This window comes from Platichthys flesus, chromosome 13 (genome assembly GCF_949316205.1).
Source record: "Platichthys flesus chromosome 13, fPlaFle2.1, whole genome shotgun sequence".
NCBI lineage: Eukaryota > Metazoa > Chordata > Actinopteri > Pleuronectiformes > Pleuronectidae > Platichthys > Platichthys flesus.
The window spans coordinates 13,486,493-13,500,321 of NC_084957.1; the positions used below are offsets into that span (position 1 = coordinate 13,486,493).

Below are 13,829 nucleotides of genomic sequence, written 5' to 3' on the forward strand. Positions count from 1 at the left end.
CCGTGCCCGTGCACGACGGAGCCAAATATGGCAGCATCCTCTGTTTTCTCTCGTACCACGTGGCTCCCGAGCTCTTGTCAGGCAAAGAGACGTCTGAGCGCCATGAATAGTCGGATGTTTGTATATGCATGTGAGAAATGAGTAAACAAGTTGAAATATTCCCCCCCTTAATTTGACGCACAATGCATCTTGACAGCTAATTCAATTCATGCAGATTCAAGAGCCGGTGTCACATGTCAGATCCTTTCTGCTCAGATAAGTACGTTAGCTCAGCGGCAGCCGGCTAATAACGCGACATCGCCACCCCACGCGGAGGGATCAGGCCCCTTCTGTTTGTCCTGTAGTATTATCACTGGGTTTTGACCCTATCTCACCTTTTACCTGTGCAGTCAATACACTCGGAGGTGATAAAAGACCAGGGGAGAATGAAGTGTGTGTGTGTGTGTAATGTTGCAGCCAGCAGCGATAACAGAGGTAACATGAACACTTGGAAGCAACACTGAGACGGGGCTTTTTGTGCCTCCTAAATTGCTGGACAGCTCCGGGGCTGACATTTAAAACACAGCATCACCAAACAAAAACACATTAAAGGAGAAAAGCTGAGCAGGGGGCTTTGAGCGAAACCTGAAATTCAACTTTTGGCGACGGCGACTGACCCAAATTTCCTGCCCCTTCTTTTCCTTAACATGCTTCTGCAAGCCCGGGCCCTGGGGTGACGTATCCCTTACACAGGGATTGCCAGTGCATTTACATAGCATGGTTAATGAGAGATCAACACCAGCAAAGCGCCTTGAATATAAAGCTTTCTTGTAAAAATAATGAGCGAGCGATTGATCCATACTCAAACAAGCCGGTTTGCTGGGTTAATACCAAAGGCAGATTATAGCCAGTGCCAAAAGTGCCCTGGCGTGCGACGCCTTTTGCTTAGAGGGTCCCCAAACTTGTCATCACATTAGTACATGGTCAAGGAGTACATCCTACCCCTCTCATAATCTGCTTTCCTGCACAATTAGCCTCCTATAATAAGGCATCCGCCTGAGAGCCTCCAGGGAGAAAAGAGGAAAACCACTGGGTTTCACAGAAGATGGATGGATCGCTTGGTGCCGCTGAATTACAGACTCGGGGGGTGATTCTCTCTCCAACTCATCACCTTCTACTGGTCCTCATATTAGGTCCTGAATGTTATGACAACATGGAGACTTGCTCCTCTTTATTGTGCCAAGCATCTATTGCACTTTGATGAAGCCAGACAAAGGAGGGAAAGGGAGGAGGGCGAGGGAGAGAGAGAGGCAGAGAATATGAGAGAAAGAGAGAGAGAGTGAAGGTACCGTGGCCGGGTTGGATGTGTTTTAGCCCAGAAAATCTGGGAGAATCAGATGTTGGAGAGGGTAGAAAGACGGGGATGGCAATTTTTCCAAATAAAATAATAGATAATTTCATTTTGACAAAGGCGAGGAAACTATGGGCAAGAGAACAAAATAGCAGGAAGGGATGGAGAAGGGAAGGGGCTTGAAAAGAATAAGAAGAATTCAGTGCTGCTTCTTGCAAGGCAAAAGAAAAAAAAACATTGATGACACCCGGTTCCATTCTTCCGCTCTCCCCTTTCTCTGCTCCTCGCCTCGCAGCACGGCGGGCTAAGCTGGGAGCTGTAATGTCATTAAATTGCAAATGCTTTTTTTTTTCATTTCCGACACACACTGTTTACTTATCTGGCAAAAACATATGTTGGAAGGAATCCGTTAAATTCTGCCCATTGCCTTGGGTGAAAGTGCAATAGAAACGGGCCCACTGAGCTCCTTCTGTCGTCTCCTTTTAGCACTTTGCCTTATCTACAAGGCTGCTTAGCAGCAAACTGGCGAGTTCAATGAAAAATGAAGATACAGTGCAAGATTAGGGAAGAACAGTGAGGGGAGAAATGCTTGGAGAGAGGGTCATCCCATTGCAAATGATTTCACTCCTCTCCATCTGCATAAATGACTATTTTTAAGGCATCTCCAGCGTCTGTATATTTTTCTCACTCTGCCACACATTTAATTTCACGCCCCGTGTTCTGAATATGCTTAAATGCATATCTCTGATGCACCTTTAAGCCAGAGGAAAGAGGATGGGGGGAGTGGGGAGGGTACGAAAGCAAAATTAAAGATAAAATGGTGTGATTTGCACTACAAGTCTATTACTTTATGGCATTTACATATAGTTTACCTCTGCAATTCCAAGATTTTTTCCCCCTGCCACCTTCCTATCAGTATTTGGGCTTGTATAAATATGTATAAATCTTTGTTGAGAAGAAATAGAATTCCTAGCACTGCACTGGAAAGTTTGAAGGGTGCACTTTTCTTGCTTCAACTTCGTCTCGCGCTCCCATGAGACTGTCAGCATATCTGTTGGGGGTGTTCTCCCCCGGGTCGCCCCCAACAAAGGCGCAGGCTTCAAGCACTTTGTACCCCGCGATGCCCAGATACTCCTCCCCTCGGTGGAACGACTGGGGAGTAGGATCCCCGGGTCAAGGCTTGGCCATAGCTTTTCAAGGAAGGGCCTGACTCAAGTGAGGAGCTGCATCCTCGTCAAACAAGTGGGTGAAAAGCTGTGTGAGAGCACAACACTGACTTTGAGTAAGTGTCGTCATATTTACAGACCCTGGTCTCCCACACAGGTCTCTCACAGGTACGCGATGAGTGGTGCCAACATGTGTGCCCCTCATCTGCGATCAGGTGGATGTGTTGTTCTAAAGTGGCGAGGAAGTTGGAGCTGGAGAGTGGAGAGCCCGCCCCTAGCAGCAGAGAAGAGGAAGGCTGTGGATTGGCCTGGGAATGAAAAGGAGAGAGAGAGGCTATTCAGAGCACGATTCCTTTCCCTCATTGTCTGCCCGCTTAGATTTGAATACGCTCACTCAAAGCAGACGAGGAAAATGCTTCAGCCCCTCGCATTGTTGGCCTTCTCTCTCTTCTTTTCTATTTGCAATTAAATGCATTTCAAATGGAACAACTGTACAGAAAGCATTTGTGATAAGGAGGAATTCCATTCCCTTTAACCTCCTTTGTGATGGCTTTGCAATTTTGGAGCACTCTCATTATGGGCATTGCACAATCAAAACATATCTGTGAATACAAAATGCCATACAACTTAAGTATTGCTTCATTGAAAATTAAATTGCATTTAAAAATCATTTTTAGTCGCTTGTGTGCCTCATTTCCTAAGCCAGTCTTGTGTGTTTCTGTTTTGTGGCTTTGTGTATACAAGCAAACATTGTGCCTTGACAGGACCCTTGTGTCCTGAGCAGCATCACACACACTGGTCCTGAGCATGGGATGAGATCAGTCAATTAGAATTAATGTCATCTGGTCATTTACGGCTAAACACCCTCCGTGTGTATTGTGTTTGCTTTGTGTGCAAAGCATCAACTGCAAAACCAATCTCATCCTCCAGACATGAATTTTTGAAGGATTTGAACGCTGTAAATAACTCCAAACCCTCTCTTACGAGGTTTACCCCCGGAGCACTTTGTAACTTATCAGGGCTGCCTTGTGCCTCCTCTAATGCTTGCATTATGCTCAAATGTAAATCGGTAAGCTGCCAGAGAGGTGGGCGGGAATCACTGAAGAAAGAATCACTGAAGGGTCTAGCCAATATTCTGATTGGGGCATAGCAATATAAACAGTATAGTTTTTTTGTTGTTGTTTGTGTGTTGTTTTCGGAAGCCGGCTGAACAAAAATGTATCACACTGGTCTGTTATATTTCACGAACAATTGTTCTTTTTAGTGTCCTGAGATTTTAGCTCGAGCGATAAAAAGTCAACCTCCTGCCGTCGGAATAATGAAGTATTAAAGGTCTCCGGAGTTGTGGGTCGTCACTTTCAAAATGCCAACACTAGTATAACAGGAGAGTGTGATATATTCTGAGTAAATGACGCCCAGGGGTCTGTTTTGTATTTCTAATTTCCATCTCTAATGGTACAAGAGACTGATTAGTAATTAGGCCAGACCCTTTTAATTGCATGTAATGAGCATTATAGGTTCGACATATACTTTTCACTTCATAACGATGGATAACGGATAGCATCTCCGTCAATTTGAACACATGTTGACCTTTGATGGCGAATAATCTACAACACAGCTCTTCATGCGGCATGTCCTTGAATTGGCTTTAAATAGCATAATGAGTTTATCCTCGGAATCTCCCAAATAATTGACCTGCAGCGTGTTTTACGGCATAACTAGGCCCATTAATCTTATTTTCCACTGAATAATTTGATCAGTTTGCTGGAGAAGTGGGTTACACAAGCACAAACTAGTGCAGCGTGATATGTGGCCCCTAGATATTAATTTGGAGACGGATAGGAGTCTTAAAGAGGATTAAAACTCCATAGAGGCTGCTCATTTCACAAGACCACATACCACCCAGTCCACGGCATACACTGTCAGTCACCGCTCGGCATGGTTGAGATTCGAAATGGTGACAGTTAAAGTACAAAGATGTCCAATCCGACACTATTTCATGGCATATTTGGTGGAGCATCCTGAAGGAAATGCAAAAGGTTCAGGCCAGTCATCCCACTGAACCATGGGCAACCAGGAACAGCAAGACTGCCCCCTGCTACTGTCTGCGGATACTGCAGCTCCCTCACACTGTGGCAATTTCTCTTAGACGTGTTCAATACTGTCAAACTGCACAAAAAAGGAGAAACACAACTGCAACCATTGCTCATGTTTGTCTTTGTGCACATTGTTCATGTTTTTCATGGGCACAAAATTGATACAAAATGATGATTTAAAACTTCCGACGCTAGAAATATCAACATTTTATCAGGAAAAACAGGAGAAAATATAAATAAGACCCTGGAAACACATATGTGGCTATTGTTGGAGATTTACACTGTGATGTTTGGGAATGTGAAGAGAGAAAGTCTGTAACATAACAGGGTTATTCAGGTGAAAACTTTATTTTTAAATAGATACAATGCAAATAGACAAATATAAATAAGCAAATACATTTGGCTAATAGAATAATACTCAGTGTTGAGGAGGCTGTGGATTTGGATATGTTCTTGAGAACTGTTAGGACCTCTTAAAAAGAGTATTTTGTAAATGATTTTGTTCAATATATGTCATTAAACAGTTACATACATATGATGTACAGGTTTGTCATTTGATCTGTGCCACATTTCTAGACTATAGGTGCTTTTAATTTTAATCTAAAACAGTGATAATCATTAATCATAACCAACACTATTATAATTATGACATAATTTGTGTTTGACTGATCTACAACCAGGAATACATAACCTGTTCTCCATTTTTCTTTCAGTCTTGAAGAAGATGTGCATACTTAGGAATTGGTATATGGGCCAATAGATGAATATGGAGAGAAAAGCGGCGAAGCCCTGGAGGAGTTGTTAAGTGGCTCCTCAAATTACATGCCATTGATAAAACGTAAAATACAAAACAAGAAAAACATTTAAAGTGGTGGGTTTTCTCCAGTTTCCAGGACACAGGGCTGTGCTCTCTGCACATGCAGCTGAAGTGGTCGGAATTAAAAAATTTAAAAGGCCTCCTATTATTTAGCCAACAGATACTCTCATAAAATGTATGCAAAGTGGGAAAGGGGTTGAGTGCAATATTTGCAAAGTTGTCAAGGAAATTGGTTCATTTCTCCAGGTACATGGTAACAAGCAGATTACGCCTCAATCTGCGATGAAGGGTATTTACATCTGTCCTACTTCAACAGTGCATTAGGGACATTCTGCTCATCCTTAGGTTGAAGCTGAGAAAATGAACTCAATGGGAAATAAATAATAGTGAAAGCTCTATAATGAATGAGTGATATGCAAATCAAATTCTCTCCTGCAATATACACGTTTTCCATGATCTCTTTCCATAATCGTCTTTGTAATGACTGTAGAAAAATGTAACAATTTATATCGGCAGTAAGCTGATTCTGAGTCTGATTTTCTGAAACAGGTCACAAGAACCTTCCTGTTAGTTTTTTTTTATTAACACTTCTAAAATCTTTTTATAAGACATATTTTTCACTCACACAGAGAGCGTCTTGCATACCATTAAACAGAATGGCTTATTTCTGCATGGCTCTCTGGCACCATCCTGTGTTTCTTTAGGAAAGATGGATTCTGTTCATCTGCACGTGTTGTAGACGTCAGTTCTGGGTCGTTCAAATAACAAAAATCAAAAATGTCAGTGCCTTCATTGTCAATACACATTGTAATATTAAATAAGGTGTGTCAGTAGTACAGATAATAACATACAGACAAAGTGGACACATTAAAGTCTAATAAATACATGAAGAGACTGAAATGTCGTGTATTGCACATGAGGATATTCCAGAGTTAGAACGGTATTGCACTTGGTTCAGTTCACTTGGCAGCGAGGTGATAAGATGCTGAACCGGGTTGCATGAGTCACCTATGTTTGTAGCACACTCTGTGATTTTGAGATTTTTCTTCTTAACATTACAAAATCTAAAACTGCCACTTTAATCCACTGTTTGGAATAAAGACTATTTCCTGCAAATAAGTTAAACTGTTTGAACTTATCGAGCACATCTCCAAAGACATGAATGTTAAAAGACAAAAGTCACTGATATGTAACGCAATAAGACTTGTACTCTGTTTGAAAGTGTTCTTTTTCATCTAAATCTGTCTTTAGGTGAGTTTGTTTATTCTCTTGTTTTTTTCAGATTTTTATCTCGTCTCGGATTCGTTTTAAGTTCACACACTGCCTCGAAATGGATTACGTTACTTTACCGACGCAGAACATCACATTTTCCTTCCGGATGACGAGCCATGACCGCGATGAACAACAATGAAATTAGAAGGTTTACATTTATCTCTATCCCTCGCTTGACACGCCCGCAGACTCATTTATCGAAATAAATGTGAAATTGTTTTTACAGAGACATTCCAGTTGACTTCCAGGAATTCTGCTCACTAATCCTGTTGAGTGCAGTGAACCACACGGGACCCGTTGTGTAAAAGACTCGGTGGTCACACATGAACTTTCTCACAGGGCCGTGCTTACGTCTGCTCCAGATACATACTTAGGTGTGTCCAATACTCTACCTCTTTAAAGATACATTGGACCTGAATCTGTGACTTTTCTCCAAACGTAATCACCTCAGAATTAAGTATTTGTTGATATTGAACATGACATTTAGTTTGGCCCTTAAAGACAATATTAACCAAGCAGAAATGTGTTGTAGCATTCGATAGGTGATGTTTTGGATGATACAGAAAACATATCTCTTCAATTACTCTTGATTTTGTGTCAGAAATCTAATGCTATACTTGTAAAGCATTAAAAGGTAAAGCAAAGAGTAAAGAGTGCCCCCTCCCCCTTTGATCTTAAAAACGTCATGTCGTTAAACTGTCAGTGGTCACATGCCGAGCCACTGGAATGTATCAGGAGTGCGGGTTAAACAGACCAGGCCAAGCATCATCATGATATACAATGGGGTTTGAAGTTTCCTGCTTCTGAGAAACAGTCTGCATCTGACTGGATCCTTTCTACACAGAACTTAGGAGGGAAAAACAATAGAGCAAGTGATTTTCTGGGTTTTTGCGTCACAAGTGCAAACCTCATGGATGCTCGAGTGTGAATGCGTGGGTAGTTATTTATTTCTCTATATCTCTATGGGTGTCATAAATTAAAACAGGAACACAGAAAGAAATCAGCTGGTTTATTAATTTTCTTTTTTATTGGCAATCGGAGGTTTTTACGAAGACAATTACTAATGTTTTACTTCATGCCCGTTTATTGAATTATTCACACCCTAAAAAAACTGTTGCATATCATATATATATATATATATATATAAAACAGAACTTATATATAAATATATATATAAATATTTTGGTAGTTTTATTATTTATCTAAGGTCGCCTCTGGATCGGGACGCTTACACATAGAGACAAAGAACCATTCATATTTGCATATTTCATAGGTGTCGGTTTCTGGTACAAACTATTATCTATGAACAAAATTAAATTAAACAGGAGGAAGCGTAGAATTTGAATTATGCACATCTCATGTGTAAAATCTTACCCTATAGGCCGGATGAAGTCAATCCACCTTGATTATATACCACTAAATCTATGCATTGGAACCCATTTACTGTCCATTTCCCACTTCTCCTTTATACACAATGCCTCATCCCTCAACCCCTCATCTGGGTTTATTCCAATTTAAAAACATTTTTATTAACAGAACTTAATATTTGATTGATAGGAAATGCACACAGATAGTAACACAACAGAGGCAATCTAGGAAATCGTTGTGTGTGTCCTTCATGTCTAAATCCCTAAAAAGCTCTAATAGTGTCTGTGATGAAAGAGTCACTCTGTCCCAACATGGTCAGTTAAGTAACATCCCTATCAGTTAATCAGTTCCTCTGCCTTTGGGGTGTTACTAGAATTCAGATTCTTTAAACTCACTGGTTTCAAAGGGAAGTTTTTTATTTTTAGTTTCTTTGTTTGGATCAAGGCGTTTGGATCAAGAGTAGTGACAGAATTAAAACAAAGTACATTTACTCAAGTACCACTGTGTAGTTAAATACAGATATAATTCTAGTCTTATTTCAGTTTACTACTACTTTACTCCACTTAAATGATAGATTGAGATAAACATTGAACTTTGCTGTATGTATTTGACAATTTGAGTTACTATAGTTATATTTCAAAATGAGATTAAGTTTATAAAATATGACAGTATTATTTATGATGTAGTATTATAGGTTAAGAAGTTGATATTATTAGGGTATAGGGAATGGCTACACACCACACAGCATTATATTAATTAAGATTGATGCAAATACTTTACTACTACTACTTTTAAGTACATGAAAACTCTTGTATGAAGAATTGCAACGTGTTGCATAGTATTTATACACTATTTCATGTTTTCTTAATATATCAGACAAAGCAACATCTTTTAATCAGTTTCTTTAAACTAATGTTTGAACTCTTTGTATATGAGGTTATTTAATGTACATTTTGTTTTACACGGTGTGTGAGAGATAAGTTAAACTAGGACGTCAAGTCCCACAAGTCCTACTTTGTCCTTTCCTCGCCTGACACGCTCTGCAGCAGAGGGTGTCAGCTGAGGAGCGGATGAAACGTTTGGGTCAATGGAAGCTTGCGAAGCTTCTAATTTACGACGAGGTACAATTTAGTCTTTTGCTACAAAGTAGCCATGCAACAAGCCAGTGGTGCCTCCAGGGCGCGCAGGCAGGCAGCCAGCTCTTTAGTCCAGCTCACAGCTCGGCTGTCAGGTGATCATCACAAGACTAATGACTTAATCCCCCCCGGTTCTACAAAAGCAAGAGCAAAAATTACAGGCTTTCTTAATGTGCATGTAACCGACTGGAACACAACATGATCCGGGTCTAAGTGTTGTTTTTCCACTGATGTACCACTGAGTCTAATTCGAAGACACACTCCACAGCCGAGTGCAATTCTACGCTCATCTAGGGAAACGAATTCTCTGCAAAGTTGATCTACAAACCGATCTGTCACCGTTGACTGGAGGAAACAAGCAGGTGCAATATGAAGAGCGTCCTGGCTCTTGGTTTTCTTTGTTTACTCCTCTGGCCTGAGCCGGCAGAGGCCCAGTTTCCACGAGTATGCTGCACAGTGGAGGGGATCCAGTCCAAGCAGTGCTGCCCTGCTCTGGGCTCTGATCCTGCCAACGTGTGTGGCTCTCTGTCGGGGAGAGGGGGATGCTCGGCGGTCCGAGTCGACAGCAAACCCTGGGGAGGACCGTACCGACTGAGAAACGTGGACGACAGAGAGAGGTGGCCCACCAAGTTCTTCAACCAGACCTGCAGATGTACCGGTGGGTTGCTCTTCAGTTTTATCCACATTCTAAAACAGTGAGTGAAAGTGGATTGAACTAAAGCATCAACAACATGAAACTCTTTTCTGTTTTGCAGGTAACTTTGCAGGTCATGACTGTGGCCAGTGTAAGTTTGGCTGGACTGGTCCAAACTGTGACCAGAGGAAAGCTCCAGTGGTGCGCAAGAACCTCCATGACCTGACCCCCGAGGAGGTCGAGGAGTTCCTCAACGCCCTGGAACTGGCCAAGACCACCATCCAGCCAGACTATGTTATTGCCACCCAACACTGGCTGGGACTCCTGGGACCAAACGGAACCGAGCCACAGATTGCCAACATCTCCATCTACGACTTCTTTGTGTGGCAACATTACTACTCAGTGCGAGACACTCTTCTTGGTAAATGATTGTTCTCAAATTTCTCGATTAAAAACGTATAGATTATTTAAATAACAACTTGATAATATCAGGAATATTAACAATAAATTAGTAGTGAAACTGTTATTTCCTTTTACAATTTAAAACCATTTTATTTAAATGTTTTATTGAACAGTTGAATCTTTACATATTGTCCCATTTCTTCTTCTAAATGAATTATGGATCTATTTCTCAGAATTTTTGAAAGTTAAATTGGTTAACAAACCACTAAAAAAGGAGAAAATGTGTTGTTGACTCATCATTTATTTAAGAAGGAACTGTTTCTCTAATATTATCGTTTTAACACGAGGAGTAATGACTCATTCGTTTCCTCTGAATCAAACAAAGCCGAGCTCATCAGTCCCTTCATCTTCCTGCAGGTCCAGGTCGTCCGTTCAAAGCCATCGACTTCTCCCACAAAGGTCCAGCATTCATCACCTGGCACAGGTATCACCTTCTGAGTCTGGAGAGAGAACTACAGGTACGACAAATCTTCACAGAAAGGCTATTATTTGTCTTTATATTGATCTTATTCAATTATGTTTGGGATGACAAGGATTATTGAAACAGTTGGTTTGGAATGTAAAGTACATCTTTGATCTTTGTATTAAATGTATATTTAAGATTTACATAAAATCACCCACTTTGGGTTTATCCCATTAGTATTGTGCTATCTCTTTGTATTTGAATTTGCACTTGATTTAAAATCCTAAATTAGGCTGTTGTTTAACACTGCATTTTGTATTGTTTAATCAGTGTCAGATGTATAAGATGTATGAGGCTTGTTTCTCCACAAAAAGCAGTTAAAAATAAGTTAAAGCGCTAAACAAATGACTTTACTGTGCAACATATCTATTACTATTAATGTGTCACAGACACAAATACATCACAGAGACTCCCGCACTAAACTAAATTATATTTCCTTTTCAAGATAAAAGAAATGAGGATAAAATGTTTTCGGTTTCTGGAATGATCATTTTTTAAATGCTTACAATTAGCTGATTCTGATCTAGAAATCTTTGAAAAAGAGGGAATGATAGATGACAGACCGCATGCATATAGGAAATAGAAACAACAGAGAGATCACACAAGGAATCCTCTGATAATGTAAATGATCATGTGTCTGTTCCCTGCAGAGGCTGACGGGCAATGAGAACTTTGGGATCCCTTACTGGAACTTTGCCACAGGGCAGAGTGACTGTGACGTGTGCACCGACTCGCTGCTCGGCGGCCGACACCCAGACAACCCCTCCCTCATCAGCAACCAGTCCAGATTCTCTAAATGGGGGGTGGTGTGCAACAGGTCAGCACAAAAAAACCGAGGCTCAAAAGAAAGAACACCATAACTGTTGATAAGATCATGAGGAAATAAATGTAAATAGACATGTTTGTATATCGTCAAGCATTTTAATGTTTCAATTGTTTTCCCGTTGAAGTCTGGATGACTACAATCGCCTGGTGACTCTGTGTAACGGCACCGGCGAGGGCTTCATCCAGAGAGGGGTCATGGAGCAAAGCAACATGTCTCTGCCCACCATGAGTGACGTCAGAAGCTGCCTTGGAATCCGAGACTTCGACAGCCCTCCGTATTTCACCAACTCCTCCTTCAGTTTCAGGTATGATCCCGCTGTTGGGCATCAATGATCGTTTTAAAATTCATACCTGCTGCTTCACCCTGACGACACGCTGCGCCTTGCAACCCACAGAAACGCACTTGAAGGGTACGAAAAACCCGACGGAGAACTTGATGACTCAGTCAACAACCTTCACAACCTCGTCCACTCCATGCTTAATGGAACCAGCTCTTTGTCCCACTCCGCAGCCAACGACCCCATCTTTCTGGTGAGAATCTGCCTTAAAGGCTCAGTGTGTAGAATTTAGTGACATCTAGTGGTGAAGTTAAATGTTGCGGCTGAATACCACTCCCCTTCCATAGAGTCCGGGCTACTGTAAAAATATCAAGTATTTAAATATAAAGGGCTCATTCTAGGGTAAAGAATACACATTCATATAGTTAAGATGAAACACACTAGTGAAAACATCACTAGGAATATTTTATAATCAATTTCTGCCAGTAGATCCCTTTCACCCAAATATTACACACTGGACATTTAATGGTTTCACGGGGAAATGCCACAGTGGAGTTGTTGTTACTATCCAAATTAACCCTGTGATGTTTTATTGACCTCGCAGGTGCTCCACACTTTCACCGATGCCATTTTCGACGAGTGGATGCGGAGGATTGCTCCGACTAACTCCACCTACCCGGACGAGATGGCGCCCATCGGTCACAACAGAGACTACAACATGGTTCCCTTCTTCCCTCCGATCACCAACGAGGAGATCTACGTCACCTCTGAACAGCTGGGATATTCCTACGCCATTGCCCTGGGTGAGTAAGAGTTTAAAGAACGGGTTTGAAGGAATATCTGACTTTTACATTTTTTTCTTGAGTGTTATATAAGAAAATTGATTCCGCTCTCATGCTACAGCTTTTCCGTTACCTTAGCTTAGCATAAAGACAGGAAAGAGGAGGTAACAGCTAATCTGGCTCTGTCCACAATTTAACTTCCTTCTGACCTCAGATTAAAGCACAAGTCATCTCCTTCTCTTTCTATTCAAGTATTTAGGCCATAATGAAGAGAAACTGACACAATGTTACTAGAATTAAGTTGTAATTTAATCAGAAAAGAGTCAAAATGCTTTGAAAAAATTAAAAACTCTGAAACTCCTCTATCACAAGATGCAGCCTAAAATAACTACGTTATAATTGTAATATTATGACTTAATTCTCATAATATTAAGACTTTATTCTTCTTATAATACGACTCAATTTTTGTGAGATTATGACCTAATTCTCAAATTCCCTGATAAATACTCTAATCATCCTTCTTTTACATTTATTTTAAAGCTTAAAAGCAAACACATGCTAATGTCACTGTCCTCTGTTGTTTTCAGTTCAGCGTCTTGAAATGGACAAATTGGACATTTTGGTTGTAAACCACAAAATTTGGCTACAATTTAGTTTTTAAATCATAGATACTGGTTGACAGACATTCAATCAATCAAATCTCTCTCTGTCATATGGCGCTGCACTTTTAAAACATCCAGCAATAATAACACAAATGATAAAAAAAAGAGGTTTCCATTTTAATCTCCATGTGCTTCATGTTCACAGACACAGATCCCGGAACGACTGCATTTGTGCTGGGCTCCACTCTTGGCGGAATCTTCATCGGTCTCCTGGTGCTTCTCCTTATCTTCGTGCTCTACCTGCGTCAGCGGAGAAACAGAGGCTTTGAACCTTTAATAAAAGCAGACTTCACAAACAGGAAGTACACAGACGAAGCCTAGATTTCACCTGCTGCCGGAGAGATGGAGCAGCCACTCTGCAATGTTCTGCACAACCCCAGCATTGAAGCGAGACATACATATTAATCATTTTAAATGAGTGCCACTTGTACTTTGTCGATATTAAGGCAAATTTCCAACAATAATAATGTGAATTGTACGATCCACTGAAAAAAAATGATGACTTACTGCACATTTTAAATGAAACCAATCAAAAATA

At 40.8% G+C, this 13,829-nt stretch overlaps 1 protein-coding gene across 2 annotated transcripts; it reads left to right on the forward strand.

Annotated features, from left to right (window-relative positions):
* Positions 1–9,554: 9,554 nt before the first annotated feature.
* dct (dopachrome tautomerase) lies at positions 9,555–13,820 on the forward strand. 2 transcript variants are annotated; one of them, XM_062403360.1, is made up of 8 exons: positions 9,555–9,843; positions 9,941–10,240; positions 10,639–10,739; positions 11,395–11,561; positions 11,695–11,874; positions 11,965–12,100; positions 12,452–12,650; positions 13,437–13,820. In XM_062403360.1, the coding sequence occupies exons 1-8, from the start codon at positions 9,555–9,557 to the stop codon at positions 13,610–13,612; spliced, it is 1,548 nt and encodes a 515-aa protein (XP_062259344.1). In that variant the 3' UTR covers positions 13,613–13,820. The 2 variants fall into 2 exon arrangements, with proteins under 2 accessions (XP_062259344.1, XP_062259345.1); XM_062403361.1 differs by having other exon boundaries at positions 13,443–13,820.
* Positions 13,821–13,829: the final 9 nt, after the last annotated feature.

Coding starts and splice junctions, on each gene's coding strand:
- dct (XM_062403360.1), top strand. CDS start 9,555: ATGAAGAGCGTCCTGGCTCTTGGTTTTCTTTGTTTACTCCTCTGGCCT. Junction 11,875..11,964: donor AACTCCTCCTTCAGTTTCAG/GTATGATCCCGC, acceptor TGCAACCCACAG/AAACGCACTTGAAGGGTACG. Junction 12,101..12,451: donor CCAACGACCCCATCTTTCTG/GTGAGAATCTGC, acceptor TTGACCTCGCAG/GTGCTCCACACTTTCACCGA.